This window comes from Helicoverpa armigera, chromosome 8, assembly GCF_030705265.1.
Source record: "Helicoverpa armigera isolate CAAS_96S chromosome 8, ASM3070526v1, whole genome shotgun sequence".
Lineage (NCBI taxonomy): Eukaryota > Metazoa > Arthropoda > Insecta > Lepidoptera > Noctuidae > Helicoverpa > Helicoverpa armigera.
In genome coordinates this window covers 406962-424260 of record NC_087127.1, presented here as the reverse complement: position 1 = coordinate 424260, position 17299 = coordinate 406962, and the positions used below count along the sequence as shown (strand labels likewise).

The 17299-nt window shown below is 37.1% G+C and overlaps 1 protein-coding gene and 1 long non-coding RNA gene across 12 annotated transcripts in view; one reads left to right on the top strand and one right to left on the bottom strand.

The window, feature by feature from the left end:
* The window catches only part of LOC110383692 (histone deacetylase 4), a 75054-nt gene that overhangs the window by 1058 nt on the left and 56697 nt on the right, over positions 1 to 17299 (top strand). For all 11 annotated transcript variants that reach the window (XM_049838095.2, XM_049838100.2, XM_049838096.2 and 8 more), the window contains exon 2: positions 433 to 481. In XM_049838095.2, coding sequence (XP_049694052.1) covers positions 445 to 481 — 37 coding nt within the window. In that variant the 5' untranslated portion in view covers positions 433 to 444. The remainder of the gene's footprint in view (positions 1 to 432; positions 482 to 17299) is intronic.
* Positions 3377 to 4213, bottom strand: LOC126056854 (uncharacterized). The gene is made up of 2 exons (XR_010276733.1): positions 4054 to 4213; positions 3377 to 3944 (listed from the first exon to the last, which is right to left on the bottom strand). It is a non-coding gene; the product is annotated as an uncharacterized LOC126056854 (long non-coding RNA).

Below are 17299 nucleotides of genomic sequence, written 5' to 3'. Positions count from 1 at the left end.
TGATAATTTATGTAATGTTTAACCAGTATAACTTGATTTGATGTTATATTTAACTAAATTAAGAAGATACTATAAAAATATCTGCATATATTCTTCGGACAACTATGTATAAACTGAACAACATATATTGAAATTCATCTAAGCTTTCCATCTTGATGATCACTCTAAATAGCCATTAATTTCTTGATATAAAGGGGAAACATGTTTTTATTTTGACTGTTGGTACTGTAACGACTGAACCAATTTGAAAAACATGTTTCTGTTGGGAAGCTAAACTATATGTGGGTAACAAAGGCTATACTAATTTTTTCCATGTACGAGGAGTACTTACACAGATGGAACCACAGGAATCAGTTTGCAACTTATAATACAACACAATTTGCTACTAGATTTTTTATATAATAAGTAAATAAAATGATGAATGTTTCACAGGAGACTGGTGCGATGGCTGATGATCCTGACCGCTCTTCCAATAACTCAGGTATGTACTATATTCATGACAGATGTTGTTTGGTTATCCATTCCATTACAGCAAGTTATACAACTTTGATTTCAGAATAATACATAAACATTGTATGGGTACTGAAAAGTTTGTTTGTCGGCTGTACGCTGTCATCTTAGTAACTACTGGACCAGTTTGAAAAATTCTTGCAGTATAAGATAGCCCATTTACCCTAAAGTGAGAGGTTCTTATAGTGGCCCAGGTGGAGCCCTTAGTGGTCCAAAGGAATCTGGGGGTCCACCCTAGACCAGTCTGGGGATAAATTGTTATTCACAATGTTGGTAAACGCTCGAATTTTTGCCGTGTTTTGGTGGTCAATACCAACCCTAATGGCCTAAACCAAAATGGTCACCTCAACCAGTAAAATTATCGGTAGTGTAGGAGAAAAAAGTTTGAGAGGTTCTGGAATTGAGCTTGATGGAATATCGTCATCAAAATAACCCAGTCACCAACCGCGCCACATACAACTTGGCTACTCAGCAAAACCTCATGGTCGGATTATGACTTGACTCCTCACATCTTCACTACAGCATCAAAGTGTACCGAGAAAACTAAACTGATAAATTATTTTAATAGCTCCTTTAGAACGCTGTTTTATGGCAGATAACAGGTAAAGTCCATTATTTTTTATTCGACATTGTATTTTTGGTTTCGTAACACGATTCGCCGAATTTTATACATTTTGTAGAACCGCGCTTCTGTTTTTTTTCCTAAATTATATATTGGTTTAAACTATAATTTAATAATTTCCAATATTGCATTTTGTAGTAAAAAACCTTGTGGGTCCATTATTTGGTGGAGCCAGCCAATCGGCAGCGCGGGTGAAAGTGGGCGGTGGTAGGGAATGGAGGGTGAACCGGGCTCCGCTGATATTAAGGCCATGGTGTGAGTTATAATTTAATAAATCCTGCTGTTGCTAGGGTCCGCCTTGTTGGACGTGTGTCATCATCGGCACTGAAAAATTATGCATAATTAGTTACGGTCAGTAAAATTATTTTCATACTTGTATAGACAAAAATTTCGTCGATCCATGAAAGTTAATAGTCGTTTTCATCTCCAATTTTTCCACAAAACATCTTCCTGTAAATCTACTTGCACAATCGGAAAGTTATAAAGCTTCTCGTCCTGAAACTGAAGGATATTTTGTAAAATTTCCTTGTCGGAAAATTTTTCCACGGTGTGTAGTACAACCGGGTCCGGGGGCTCGTCACACACGCCCATCTGTCGCGATCGATGGCGCCAAGGCCACGGGCGGGCTATCGATTTTATATAAATAGCAGCAGCCCCGCAGCACCACCGCCCCCCTGCCCCCCCGGGTGCCCCGCGCCCCACCTCGCCCCGTATGCGCTCTGTCACCGCGCCGGGAACCGGGACCACAGGTTCGACGTCCGTCCTTGCGTTCCACGTGTATTGTTTCATTTGCATTGCTTGTTTGAAGGGTAATCGCTTTCTTGATACAACTGATCGTTTTGATCGATTTATGATAGTAAATGGTTTTAATTACGGGTTTTGGTATACACTTTGTCAGTGTATAAAGAATTTGAGTACAGAGGGACTTTCAGCTTTAAAACAAATTACAAAAAAATATAAACCAAATATTATTGGTATGATTGGACAAAAGCAAATTATTATTGATGCTTATTACATAAAAAATGCTCAATTATTTGATCGTAAGTGACCCACAATCAGTGATTACACAAACTTGAGTGCCCTTGAGTATCTACAGCGTGGAATTCCATGAACTCTATAATGATTAGGTGGTATACAGACGTATTATAATGTAGGTACAGACTTTACGGTTGCGTTCAGCTAATTCTTGGAAAAATGAAGATTAATGTGTACTGGGAATATTGGGTGGTATAGTGGAGTGGTTGCTAGGTTACGCGCCTAAAGCATTTCAGATGACGACGCCTCTCGCATGTATTGGGATGAAAGTGTCGTCACACTTGGAGTATCTACCTAAATGTCTGATGTAGGTAATGACCGCTTTTTGCAATATTCTGCGATAAGTAGGAAGGATAGGGTCTCTCTAAGTAGGAAGGTTTTCAGATGCCCAAAGGGTGAAAAAATATCACAATGCATCTCTCAATTTCTGCGATTGATCCACAATTCATCTCCCCAATATTGTGGAATTTTTGCATGTTTTAGACCTCTGATTATTTGGATGTTTTATCAGTATACCGGAATTTATCGCGGCATCCATTCACTACTTATCCGATTAGATGGATCCGTCAGGTGTGGGCTACGTCACATTACGATACACGAATTCATTACACGATTAAAAGGGAGCGGTGCTTGTTTACTAACAAAATGTTACCCCAGAAGTTTAAATAAAAAATTAAGCCTTAAGTTTTTATATTTATATTTTTTTTAATTAATTCAGGCTGTATAATTCTAGGTACATAATCATTATCACATTTATATGGTATATTTACCGTAAATAAATTTCCCACTAATCATTTTGTTGTAACAAGTAGGCAAAGTCCCCGAACAGATTTCACAGAAAAAACCGATAAGTCCGATGAATAATTTTGTATCAGGCCATTATGAGTTTATCGAGTGGGCGTCGCCTGGGGTGATTGTGTCCCATACCGACCTCTTTGACCTTAGCCTCCATAGAGTTCTGTTATTTGACTCGCGGGGGTTAAATCACATGGGCTTTGTCACGGCACTGAAGCAGTGAAGGATGGTTAAAAATTTAATTATTTAGGAATTAACCTTTAAGTACCGACGTGCATTTTTTGTAACGTTAGTACCGATGTGAGGCCTGAGAGGCCGCGTATATTATATAGTTTTTTAAAGAAAGTGATGAATTAAATTATTTGTCCTTGCATTATGACAAAAAATGAAGGGTTTTAAAAGTAAATAAATATAGAAAGGTAATCAACTTTATTATTTTTTTGAATATAAGACTACAATAATATTTGGCTTGAATTTTGGGGAAAAATCAGACTATTCGTTATAAAAAACCAAAACATAAAAAATACTCCTCTCAGAATAACAACAAATAGTATTTCTCACTTACGACTAATATAACTCTTAGAAAAAAAATTTAGTAAGAACATAAACCTTCTGAAAAAAAAAATGTCCACAGTCCAACTACACCTTCAATTCTAGACACAGTCAGGGCATACTTGTTTCGCGCACTGCAAACAAACGTGTTTTAGCACGAATTGCATTTATAAGTTGATTTTCTTTTCAATTTAGGTTTACATGAAAGACATGTATTTCGTGTCTTGACTTCCTCAGCTCTGGACAAAAATCTTGGCCAACGTTGTCTACCTCTGATCCGCTGGAATCCTCATCCGCTAGCCAGCTCTCAATCACTATTTGGATTCAGTGTATTTATACATGTCCGAGATCTCTTTGATTGTTGTAAATCTGTCACACAACTATTTTGCTTATTAGGGGAAGTCCCTGTTATATCCATAGTTCATAATATCTGTGAAAATAATAGTTTACTATAACAAAAAAATAAAACAAAAAACTTACGTAAGTACCGACGTGAGGCCTGAGAGGCCGCGTCGGAATTCTAAAACGTAATTACTCACCAAATACACATGTGACAACAACACTGCCTGTTCCAACGTCAACATGGGCACTAAACTTACAGCTACTTAAAAGCAGGGATTGGTATTGTGCGGGGGAAAGGGTAATCTAACAAATCAAGTACCTGCCGGGGCCTCTCAGACCGCACGTCGGTACTTAAAGGTTAAGAGGACTCCGCTGTATGTTTTCATGGGTACCTAAAATGAACATGTGTCTTATCACATTGAAAACGTACGTAATTATGAGATAAGTAATTATAAGCTCATTTATTATTTATTTATCTTTAAATCCTAAGAAGCGGCGACGTGAGTCTGCATATGGGTAGGTACTTAGTTATAGCATCATTGGGAAAACCCCAATTATAGATCTTTAGATTCCGGGTATCTGGTGCACTGATTACACAAATATTGCGCGTGATAACATATTTCTGCTTGCCTGAGGGACTATAGATTGCATCATTAATGTGTATTTAATAATGTTGTAGTGTTTTCCGAAAGCTATGTCTTCTTCGTGAACCTTTGGCTTGGCTAGTGAGTGATAACTTGGTAAGTAATTTGGAATTATAGGAGGATTAAATGCAGTAAGCAAAATAGCTGACATAACAAATAGTGTGTTCGTGAAATATAAGTAGTAACATCAACAATGCGTGACCTTCTGGGGGCAAATGTTCTGTTTGTAGCAGCCAGCGCGGTGTGGGGAGTTTCGCGAAACTCTGAAAGCGCGAAGCTGTGGGTAGTCGCACACCCACCCGCGCCGCCCGCCGAAAGCACTTAGTTTTTGATCTTTCTGTAGGTGGTTGTAACTGAAAGTAAATAAGCCCCAACTCAAAACATTTACTTACACATTACAATGTTTTACTTCTACTTTACGGTATTTTTTTGTATTTCCTTGTAGGAGGAAAGTGATTTTCTTTCGTGAAAAAGCATTTCCCCAATTGGTTTTCGCCCTTTAGCTTAGCACCTCAGTTGGGTAGGATACGAAGATTACAAGAGTGATGATTTGAGCATAAGAATGCATGGTTATCGGGTCTAAGCCATATGTTAGTAAAGTGGCTCACCTGGTTAATCTCCAGGGTATTGTAGCAGTTAATTGACAGCAGTATGTAGGTCACTTGACCGCATTACTTGGCGCCGAGCCAGCACTATGTCAATATTGGACTAGCATTACCATACAATGTACAATTTCACATTAAAATGACTTGCGCTATGTAACGCCACACATACTTTACGTTAATTATACATACCTATATGTACGTATATTTACTTCTGCGAAATGTAACTTGTCAGTTTTGCGTCGAACTAATTAATTTATTCGTCGAAATACAAAATTATCAAATACCCTATTGGTAGTATTTACGTGTAGGTTATGCAATAAATACGTCAGTTACATGTTTTAAATAACAATTACATTACAAAACGATAAAATTACAAATTGGGTTAATAAAAGTAAGTAGTTAGTATGCAATGTACAAAATAATAAAATAAAACATAGGGAAACAAATATTGTTTAAATTCTTTCGGAAAACCTCTACAGCAAATGCATCCATCTATTTATATGTTATTGCTATTTAGGTATGCATCTGCCCAGTGTACGCGGGAAGTTCTGATTTAAAATCTCTAACTCTCCGTGATACTCTTAGTACTATCAGATAATCCAGTCATCACAGAGGCAGTTTTTTGTGTATGACAGACAAAAAGTAATTATTCGTTTACTCTTAGCAACATGACATGCACTGATAAATATTCTGCAAAACGTTAGTTTTTGTTATTGTAACAATTAATCCTTTCGGTTTTCCTTGTAATGTAGGTACGTGCAGATATTACTTTTATAAAAATTGCCAACAATATTTTGGTTGATCCTTACTTACAAACAAATCAGATAATGACGATAAATACATGTAAAGATTGTATAGTAATCGTGATGAAGGCAGTTTGCCTATATTCATATTATTCATTACTTGGCGTGATTCCAAACGGCGCGTCAAAGCGGCCGGTGTGCGCGCGCGCAGCTATCGATCACGTATTGACAAACCCTCGATATCGACGTTATCGCAACGTAAGCTGCTCACGTCACTAATCACCGAGCTTATCGACTTCGCACAACACAATGACCTGCTTATTTGTTTTGCTGATTATCGATACACTAACGAAATATCTAAACGTTCATAGTTGAAGTGCTCGATTCTAGGAAGATGATAGTTTCTATGTAAGCCTTGACAAGGTGTGACTAAACCCAATTAGTACAGGATATCCTCTATCAGTTAACCTCATTTTAAATCACTGTAGCACGGATCACGCAAGCGACCATGCTCGCATAATTCCTTATTTCTAGAAGATTTTTTTTTTTTAATTTTCTTCGACTGGGAAAGTAAGGAGGAAAGAACATCTGAGAATCTGATAATCTCGGTACTGGCAATTATTGAACAGGATTTTCTGAGAAGAAGTTGGGGACCGATCTCGGAAGAACCCTGGATGTGTGTCCGGGTGATGGTAACAAGCGCGCCTGGCGAACTGTGGGTGTTCCGTAGGTGGTTCCGCGAATAATACGGGCCGCTCCCTCACTGTTCGAGGAAAAACTCATGTGTTTTGTACGTTACTGTAACCGCAGAGATTTTGTTCAATATTGTTATAAGGAATTGATATTAATCAATAAAATATTTATCGAGAAGATATAGATGCCTGATATTGCATTATAATGAATCGCCAATTCGTTCGCTCCGTAATTGATAATTTGCATATACTTCGTCAATAAAATAAAAATACAGGCGCGACCGCGACTAACAAGAAACATTTAATAAACGATGTTGTTTTAGTATTAAAAATAGCTATTACTTGTATACATTTCCATAAATAATAATGAATTAAGGCTTGCATTTAGAATAAATTACGTCAAAACCGGTCGAGTATATTTATCAGTTTTGTGCAAATCTTGAAGTCAATCTATATTGTGACTCGTGTCGCCGATACTAATACTTTGAGATAAAAGTAATCAGATATGGTTAATAGCCAGTGTGGCATGTGCTAGTCACTATTCTTACAATGAATTATTTTTCTGGGTTCTGTACTTTAAGGATAAAACGAGACTATATGAAACATTTGCTGTGCGGCTGTCATCAAGCTAGTTCTCATTAACCGCGATAGGTGATCTGTTGTTTTTTTTAAAGAATTTGTATTTCTTTGCCACTGTTACAAAACTAAGAACAAAGATAAACTTACTTAAAAGTAAATTATAAAAATGTCCTATTTTAATTTTGCGTGAATGCATTAATTTCATCTAAATAAAAGTTATTATTTTTTATTGCTATCAATAAAAATCTAATAATTCATAGAAATGAATGCTTGGAAAGTGTCACGTCAACTACTGACGATGATTTCATGAAAGCTGCGTAGACGCTACGCGTCGTAGCGCGTAGCCGGTAGCGAGCGCTGTCTCCAATCCCGTAGGCATAAACTATCATCTACCCCGGACGCGCCTGTTTTATTTCATCCTCATCCTCCGAGCATTTTTCCCAACGATGTTGGGGTCGGCTTCCAGTCTAACCGGATGTAGCTGAGTAGGCAGTTTTATTTATGGTAATAAAAACTAAGTAACTGAATTTTTTTTTTATCGATGTAATATCAAACAAAAAAAATAGTTTTACATTTTGTTATTGTTTAACATTTAGCAACATTTTTTTTTTCATCAGCCATTTTGTATTGTGATTGCAGTAGGCATATCAATCAACCATATTAATTTTGATGTTATCGATTTAGGATATCCCATTTTCCTATAATAATCAAAGCAAATGATGAAATATGAAGTGAAATTAAATGTGCATTCAGATATAATCGCGTGAGCAAATTACCCGCTTATCAGTCGCCTGTGAATAATCTCTCACGATAGGGCCACACGATCGGCCACGCGGTAGGTAAGTCAAAGGCCAGCGGCGAGTTTCACAAACCCAATCATTGCGAATTATCACAAAACCAACCGGCAGCGCCATCTCGTGACAAGCGCGCGAATTAATCAGTTTGCAAAAGCCTCCGTGCTATTTTGCCCTTTCCTACCTAACTATGATGGAAATCTCGTGTCAAAGGACAAAAAATCTCGAATGTTCAAAACATTTTTAATCAATTTTGAATAAAAAATTAGGATGGAATATGTTTTTAATATTGTACGCTGATATACGTACACATACATCTACCCCTACACCGGGTCGGCCTGTCGCCAGGCACTGGGGACTAGAACGTGGGGCCTCAAACTCAAAACAAATCTGTATCAGAAAAACAAATTATCATCCATCCCTTGTTGTGACTGCGGTTGTTTGGTTACCAAGGTCAAGGGCACATTTGGGCAGGGGCCGGGCGGGGCGCGGGGAGTGGGCGGGGCTGAGCTTGGGCTAGAAATAGACACAGCAACGTTTGTCAACACACGCCTACGCAGCGTGCCGGGGGAAGTTCCCGGGCGCCGGGCCGGGGGGGTGATCAACCCCCCACTTCTCGGAACTTGGAGGGCAAATTTTGCTAATACGTTCCTGGAAGCCGGAGTGTTTTAGTGGATGATGGATCGCTCGCGCCCCGGACTTTGTCAGCTAACATTGAAATTGTGTGAGCCTTGCTTACCTTACAGCATCCTAAATAATGATCCTAAATAATAATATGGTTTATATCGATTCGTTCTACTCATTCGACAATATTCACCAGTGATTATTTGCAGAAGCTCACAACTTAAAAGTTTCTGGTCTATGCTATTCTTAGTTTTGTAATATAAACGTATATTTGATAATACATAATATAATATTTGATGCCTATATTACGGACACAATACATTATTGTGTGCCAATCACAATAGTCCTTACTTTAGGTAGTAATCTCAGCCAATATATTATTCGACTACATAATTTGCTTTTCAGGGCTCAATTTGTGTTATTAAATGTAATATTTCGTTAAATTAACAAAAGAAAATGTTCTGGCAATTTCGATATGTACTATATCTTATATTCTGTGAGTTACTCGTGCCGTTTTCTGAAAGATTTGTGTCAACTTTGTGACGTACTTGTAAAGTTTAATTAGAGTCGATTCGTAACAATCTGAAAAGGCTAATTACTGACTGCGTCTAGGTACTACATAACGTAGCCGTCATAATACATAATATTTAGTGTTACATGGTATTATCCATAGCTAGGACAATATTCAAACAAAACTTTCTGGAACTTACGTAAACTGATCGGCATTAATTCTGGATTTTCGTTACACAATCATTTGGAAATAGATTGTTTCTTGTATTTTCATACTACGAACAGTCACGTGCAAAAATGTGCCTGTAACATTGAAGCCTCCAAAATATTAAGCTACCGAAAAGGTTAATGGATCCTCGCAAAGTACCGCCTGATTTCATAATTGAACAATAACGTTAAGTATACAACTGTAGAAAATCGCAGTTGAATTTTGCTAAGTGTACACATATTATTGCTTGTGACTGTACCGACTAGTATATACCTAGCTATGTAAAGGCAATGTAAGTCTCGAATACCCTGAAGTGCTACCAAACCAAATCTCCTAAAAGTCCTCTTATGAATATGTAAGAGTTCTATACTACATATATTCATCACGTTAGATCACTTACGTAGATATCTATGCAGATGTACCTACTATGTTCTAGCGTATACTCTATTGTGATAAAAGTTAGGTGCATTTTTGTAGGTGCACAATGATTAAATAAATTACATTAACAAGTGGGTAATTAAATTACATCTAAAACTTTAGCAGTTAGGTAGATGGTACTTATGTTCTTAAAGTTCGAAAGCACGGTCTGAAAGTTTTATCAACTTCAGGTTTAAGTTACTACATCGTCGTAGAAGCCAGACAAACTTGCACTTCATAATCGTTTTGATTGCATGACGCTTCCTTAGACGTTTCTCTTCGATAGCCATGACGCCTTACAGTCATAACACAATAACTACGAAACTGATTGCCACCCGCCTTCGCAAAAATACGTAATAAACAATCAAACAAATCCAAAAACGCGTGGGACGATTCATATAACATTACTAATAAAAATTCATTCGCGACTATAATCCAACTTTAAAAATAAACTGGCTGAATAATGAAACAGTGGTTAGATAACGGTAGGCAACAACCTGACAGTGGGACAGAAATAACAAGTAAACAGAAACTTTGCATTTACACGTAACTTGATTGGCAGTCGAATTGTCCAAAGGGAACGTACCTGCCCTTTGTGGAGCTAAATATATATCTAGATTTGTTTGTCTATTATTGAAGTTACACACTTATTTGTTCTGTCCTTTGCTAATGGAATTTTGTGATGAAGATACCCAAACAAAACCTTTAACATTATAAAAGTCATGCATATTTTGTGGTTCAGTTTCTAAGTGAGAGAGATCTTTTAAAAGTTCAGGCACAGCATGGTGATGATCTCAAATTAACTGGAATTTTATCTATAGTAGATTTTTGTGTGGACATTTTTGTGTCCGCCCGTTGTGGGACTTGTGGGGTACAGCGTGAGAGACAGACTCATACTGACTAAAACCCGCCATATTCCTCCAGGAGCCCCATGTGTACCAGGTCCGCGGTAAATATTTCGAACAATCCTGCAGCCTCGGCATTATCTATAATAGCTGCACAGGCTTACCCATTCATAGATTGTCATTACTATCCCTGCAAATAATATGAAGCCCACAGTATGAATTAAAAAGTAATTGTCAATGTACAGGCATATTATAATACTGATATGCTAGAATTATGCAAAGATAACCATGTTGTGATTACACGTTATCGGATATTGTGAAATACGCTAATAACATATCATCGATTCATATCAGAATGGATGGCCGCTGAAATGACTAATGCTCATTAAGTTTTTCATAAGGTATCGCTTGATAAATTTCCTAGTTCATTCAGTTGCAAGGATTCGGTTTACATGTCTTTTTAATGTCTTCAGTACGTTTTGTGGAAATTGTTCTTCCGCATAGTAACAAACAACGTTCAGTAGACAACAGCTTTTTGTCGCTTAATCTAGTTTGGGTTGAAATCTCGCTGAAATCATTTTCAAGTAATTTTCTTCTCTCTTTCCTCGTTGACAGGGTTCCACTTTTGTATACGTGCGCAAATGTACCTAGCTAGAAACACTGAAAATGGGCAAATATCATTTGAACTTAATATCCTTCGGTTTTGAAATCTTACATAACACCATATTACCTGAATAAAATAAAAATGTTATTTATCTGTGTTTACAAAACATTGCAATAACCGTGTGTATCGTGAGAATTTGTCTGAGTCACTCCAGAAACTGCATTTTTTTCAAAATTATTGTGCTTTTATGAGACCATATGACCACTCGTTTAACAAATCCTTGTAATTGTCACCAAAAAGGTAAAGCCAGCAAAGGTGAGTCACCGTCGTGAATTATTGTCTTGATATTTTTATGACTTTAATCCAAAACTGGGCTAAGGTCTCCTTCAGTTCCTTCCATTAGTTACCACATTTCCTATCATTTTATTGCACGTTTGGAGTTATGGTGAGTCCACGATACCAACTTCACAGAGACTTTCATATATTTTTTTCTGCGCAACAAATATCTATATAAAAGTCTGAGCCAATGATAAGTCTGCACAAACAACTTGTCATCATATTTTTTTGACTATTTTTGTACTGAATTTAAATTCGTACAGATATTTGCACAGAACTTAAAGTTTGTATAAAGTGAGGCTCACCATTAATTTGTCCAGTAAACCCTGTGTCGTATAAGCGTGTCATGAAGTGTCGCAACCCCTAGGAGAGACGGCTCGGGGAAAGGATTTCGCAATGTGATGCTGTCAGCGCAGGGGACTGCTTTCCATCCAGTTGATATAATCCCTCCGCCTGAGCACCCTCGGGAGGGCACGGCTATATTTAGATATTCCGTCTTGGTAACAGTTCACGATACTCTTATCAATACATAGGTATTTGTCTGTATAAAAATTGAGGAATTTAGGTGTTGTGTATAAAATAATCTCATTTAAATATTGTACTATATTTTTGTTAGTATTGACATGACATCATCAGTTAACATATGGACTTTTCGTATACCTACAAATAAATAAATACTTTTTTTGCAACTGTCATAACCAATAAATACAATTCAGAACAAGAAGAACTTCTCGACAAAAGCATTCGTAGCAGCTTATTTTTCGTGAAGGTCGAAGCCATTTGCAACTTTCCCCTTTAATATGAAATGTGGCGATTTGGTGGTAGTAAACAACATAAATAACGTAGTGGTCCCGGAAGTGTGTCAGTGTTACGTAAGGGGTGGGGCAGTCCGCTCCGGCGCGCGGATGCGGCTGCACCTCCCCACCCGCCTGCATCCCCCATGCACCAGCTTATTCAATTAATTCCATGATGGATCATTAAGTTATAACTTAGTTAGGAAACTAACTCAATAAAGTTTCCAGTGTATGATGGAAAACTTTATGTAGCGTAGCTTAGGGTTTGTAACCTCTACAACATCGACATATTTTATAACCAGCCAGCCTAGAAACTGAGAACAATCTATCTTCGTCACAAAAAACCATTATTCAACGTGAAAACAAATACCTTTCAGCAACGTTCACTAAAAGCTTTCTGAACTTTAATTACTTGTCAGGATACAAGAACTCCGGCAAGTGCTGCCAAACTGATCAGGTTGGAACTACCTGCCACCACTGCGTACAAAGCGGCCACATTAAACTTGCTACTTGCGAAACTAGAGAAACAGCATTAAGAATTCCACAAATAGAAACGTTGCGAACATAACGCCTACCGCACTGCACACCAGTTATTTATACTAAGCCGATAGCATAATACACTTTGCCATACAAACTGGTTACGTATGCCTTTGCTCTAAAAATAGCAACAACCCTTACTTACATAATTGTTATTGGTCGGAGGCTGTGCTTCCTGGCCGCATCCCCACCCCGCACGGCCTCCCCACCCTCCGGGAGGCAGACTTAGTTACCAGTTGAAGTCGGCTGCCCGTGGCGAGCGTACGCCCGCGCTGACGCTCCTCGTCCTCACACCTGGAATGTACTACGAACATTTTTGCTCCATCATTATAATCCATGCATGATTTATCGTGTCCTCGAAACGTAATCTTCGTTGTATGATACGATTATAATTTAAAAATAATATTTGTTCCGCATTTTGCAATCACGAACTATGCAACTTTATCTCCAGTAAATAATTGTTTATAACATTACTAACAATTAACTATTGTGTTGATATCAAATTCAATATGTAGGAAATAATAAATAGAAGTGAACTCTTGTGTAAAATAATAGTGTAGTTCTAGTTGAACTTTAAGTGTTATAAGGATAATTAAAAAAAATGTCGGACAATCCCACTGCAGTCGCTAAAGGTAAAGTAAACATATAAAAGTAGAATAAGTTTCAGCGTTTCCGGTTTTCATACGAGATAGCCTGGTATTATAGTAATAGCAATTACTTGGATGATTGATAACCCAAGTGAAGACGGTACGAGAAGGCTTGATTTTGAGTAACAGCCTCCTACTAATCAACTAATCACTCCTAATGTAATAGAGAATTTACAGTTTATCTCAGATGTGGAAATGAAGTGTTTATAATATGTGCTCGTGTAGTAAAATAATTTGATTGTTTATTCGTTCATCGATGTTGACTACCTGTAGTTGCGGACCCCTACCGGCGCCCTTCCTCTAAGCTTGACCTCGAACTTGGCTTGCCTACTGAAGGGCGGGTCGCCCCAAATTTCCAAGCACCGGCTATCGTATTCACTTCGTCAGGTTTAACGGTTTGTTTGTATCCGTCGGATTGACGGCTATTTGGTTTAATGTCAGTAACGTGATTGACCTGGTTGTGTATAGGTCCCCAATTGGGAGTATTGTCTGCCTATATAATTGCATGATTGGTTCTTTGCCATATAAAATTTTTAGTTTGACAACCTTCAAATGTCGCGTTATCATTATTATCAGGACCCCAAAACCTAACACGCAATTTTAATCCGGTACATTTGGCCAAAACATTGTCGATTACCTAATGTGCTTAACAATTAGTCAGGTTGGAGATAGTTTATCATTGTACTTCAATATGTAAACTCAAGATTACCTAAGCATGTCTTGAACAAGAAGAGCGCAGCTTTTGGTATTATTATTACTGGTATTTTTCCTACTGTTTTCAGTAACATGTGATGTTTAACGACATGCCAAGTTTTACCTACATTCGCTTCGTAATTAATTCATTGTTTGTCGCAGAGTATTTAAATACCAAAAACTTGTTTCAATAAACTCAGAACATGCACGGTAACAAAACAGTGGGTGTGGTCTTATGTTAATTTTGCGCGTGCAATATTACTTACCTATACATATTGTAGTTTAACATTGTGAATGCCGTAAAGACTTGGATAGATCTTCTTGGAGCTTAGGGGCTCGTATGTTCTGAGAAAAAAGCCCCTAAATTAGTTTAAAAAAAAATTGGGTCTTCAAATAATGACTTAATTGGTTTTTCTACTAAACACTGTTAGAGGTATTCCTAAGTATTTGCTGTATCCTGTACGCAAGGTCATTCTCAAACATTTCCAGAACACCGCAATAACTTTACAAAAGGGTGGTACTTTCAGCGTTTGTCCCATTTATTCTCTTTTTGTCATAATTTTTCTGTATTTTAGCTAATTTACGCTTGATATTGTGGTGAAACTAATCGCTTGCAACAACAGCGCATGATGCACACATCATTATATTCGGCCGCACCGCTCCGTGCACTTACAAATGTTTTCGCCGTAACAAGGTTGACACGCTCGTTGTACTAACGAGTTCATTGCTCCTCTTTAAATAGGGTTACTGCTGTTAGCTTTATGTACTACATTTACGTGGTTTTTGCATCTTTCATATTTTCTTTTTCATTGCTAAGTGTAGTACCCCAATCTCTTTAAAACTTCTGTTGTCTCTTCTCAGTTCGGGAATTATGTTATTTAAATGCCTTCTATTATCTGTGTCTAAAATTCTGGAACATTTTCCTTTAACAAGTATTTTGCCTGATCTAATTATATTTACTCAAATAAGCCAACAGATGGCGTTACTTGTTGCGGTCTCGACAAATAATAGAAGTCAATAATGAGCTTTGACTGGTTCCTACACAATTATTAGCTTTACCCCTAAAATAACTTAATTCGTTTTGTCTTTCACTTTGTCTCAAGTTGGTATTAATGCATTCAGACAGTCTTCTCCTCTCCGGACCCAAAGCCCAAGAGAAACTTCAGTTCCGTCCTCACTGTCGTTGTAATTTTCTTGTTTACAATTTTATTTGTCACACGTAATGTTCAGGGGGATTAGTACTTATCCCTAAAGTATTTTCACACGGAAAATTGTCGACCGTATCTTTGTTTCTATGCTGGTTATCGCAAGAACTTAACATGCTTACACAATTGTACCTAATTTTTTAGTACACACATACGCGATGACTAAAGCCTAGTTATGTTATGCTATCGTTATCTTTAAATATGCCGTCCATTGAATCCGTCTTTATACATATTGGAACTAACACTTGTTAATCTCTGCAATCAATGAAAATCGATTCATTAATAATATAATTAATCATGTCTGCGTTTTGTCAATTAACTTTTTCCCAACCAATGAGACTGCATTGGTTTCTAGTCCGTTTATTTCATTACTATCGGCGACTCTATTAGAACTTTTTTGCAAAGATTTGGAGTTGTCATGATAACTAAGTTATTGTAGGCTCCGACTAATGTCTAGTTGTCTTTAAGCTCTTCGCAAACATGTTTCAACGGGTTTAGGTACAAAAATGTTGCTATTATTATCCTTTTACGTGACTCATACATAAGCTGAAGACATCGATGTTATCAATGATGGTATTGCGCTATCTGTGGTCCAGGTTGCACTGTCATGATGATTATTGTGCTTAAATTATTTCGCTGAAGTAACGCGCCCATCGCGATTTTTTTTTCTTGGAATTGGATTTTTTTCACCAATTTTTCTGAAAAATACGCTTGTTTGTTGCTTGGAGCTTCCTATGTCTATCAAAAACTAGATGTTTGAATTTTGTTTTCGCTAATTCTCCTAATTCTGTTCACAAATCTGTAAGAATGTTCACGAAGAAACATCTGCCGCTGAATCGACCTTTGAACGAAAAACATCTTCCAATGTCGAATTCCCTGACATTTTGTGTCATATTTAATAACTGTTTGTTCTACTTTCCCATCTTTATTTGTGTTCGTTGTTTCCATGCAGTCTGATTTTAATCATTGAGCAATTCATGAAAATATGATAATAAATTATCCTTTTATCTGTTTTTCTGCGTCTTTTAATAGATATTGTGTCATTTAATTGATAAAGGAATGACAATATTGAAAACCGATAGATACCTATAAGATATGTTATATTGGTTTGCTGTAGTAGGTACGTGATTAATAACTTCAAGGTTAACCCTGCCGATTGCACAGTGGTTAAACCCATAAGTAAACGAGGAAACAGTAAACCTAAAATATAATAAGATCGGTTTGTTATATAAAATACTGGCTAAAGCAATTATACAGTTATTTCCTCTTGTAAGTTCTTATCGAAGGTTCTACTTAAGACGGTTCTCGCCGCCCCTCGGCACCCCTTTCTATAAATAACTCTGTTCTTGCAATTTTGAGTGGGTTTTTGATCGTTGATGTCACTTGAGTTTGAATCAATGCTTCAGATTTTATGGAGAATTACGTTTTTATTTTTGTGATTTTTTTCTTGAGTTATGGCGCGTCTTAAAAATCTTTTTGTCATAAATAAATGTCAAGCATCTATATCATATCCAGCATATATTATTGTCGAAGAAAATATATGAAAATGAGGCTTTATATCATACCATCAGTAGGTAAAACAATTAAACTGCTAGACAGCACTACGCTTACGTACCTTTGAATAATTAGTAGCTTTGTTCTAAATGTCAGGATCACCTCTAAAGTCGGAGATCATAGAACGCGAACTGTATTACAAAGTGGGGCAAACGTCAGTGATGACGAAGCCGATACGTCATCCTCATTAATTAAGTTTTGCTTACATTGTGAACAAAATGTTGTTGCTCTTCTTAACTTGAATCATACAATTAATAATGTTAAAGGCCTACATTTAATTGAAGTAATAAATTAGTATTGTTGATGGTTATGGATTGTCCTTGGTGTTCCTTTAATTCATTAATTGTTATGTAGACGTCTTTATAACATGTGCAGAAAAGTGTATGCTGTTTTTTCCGGGAACTTTTAAATT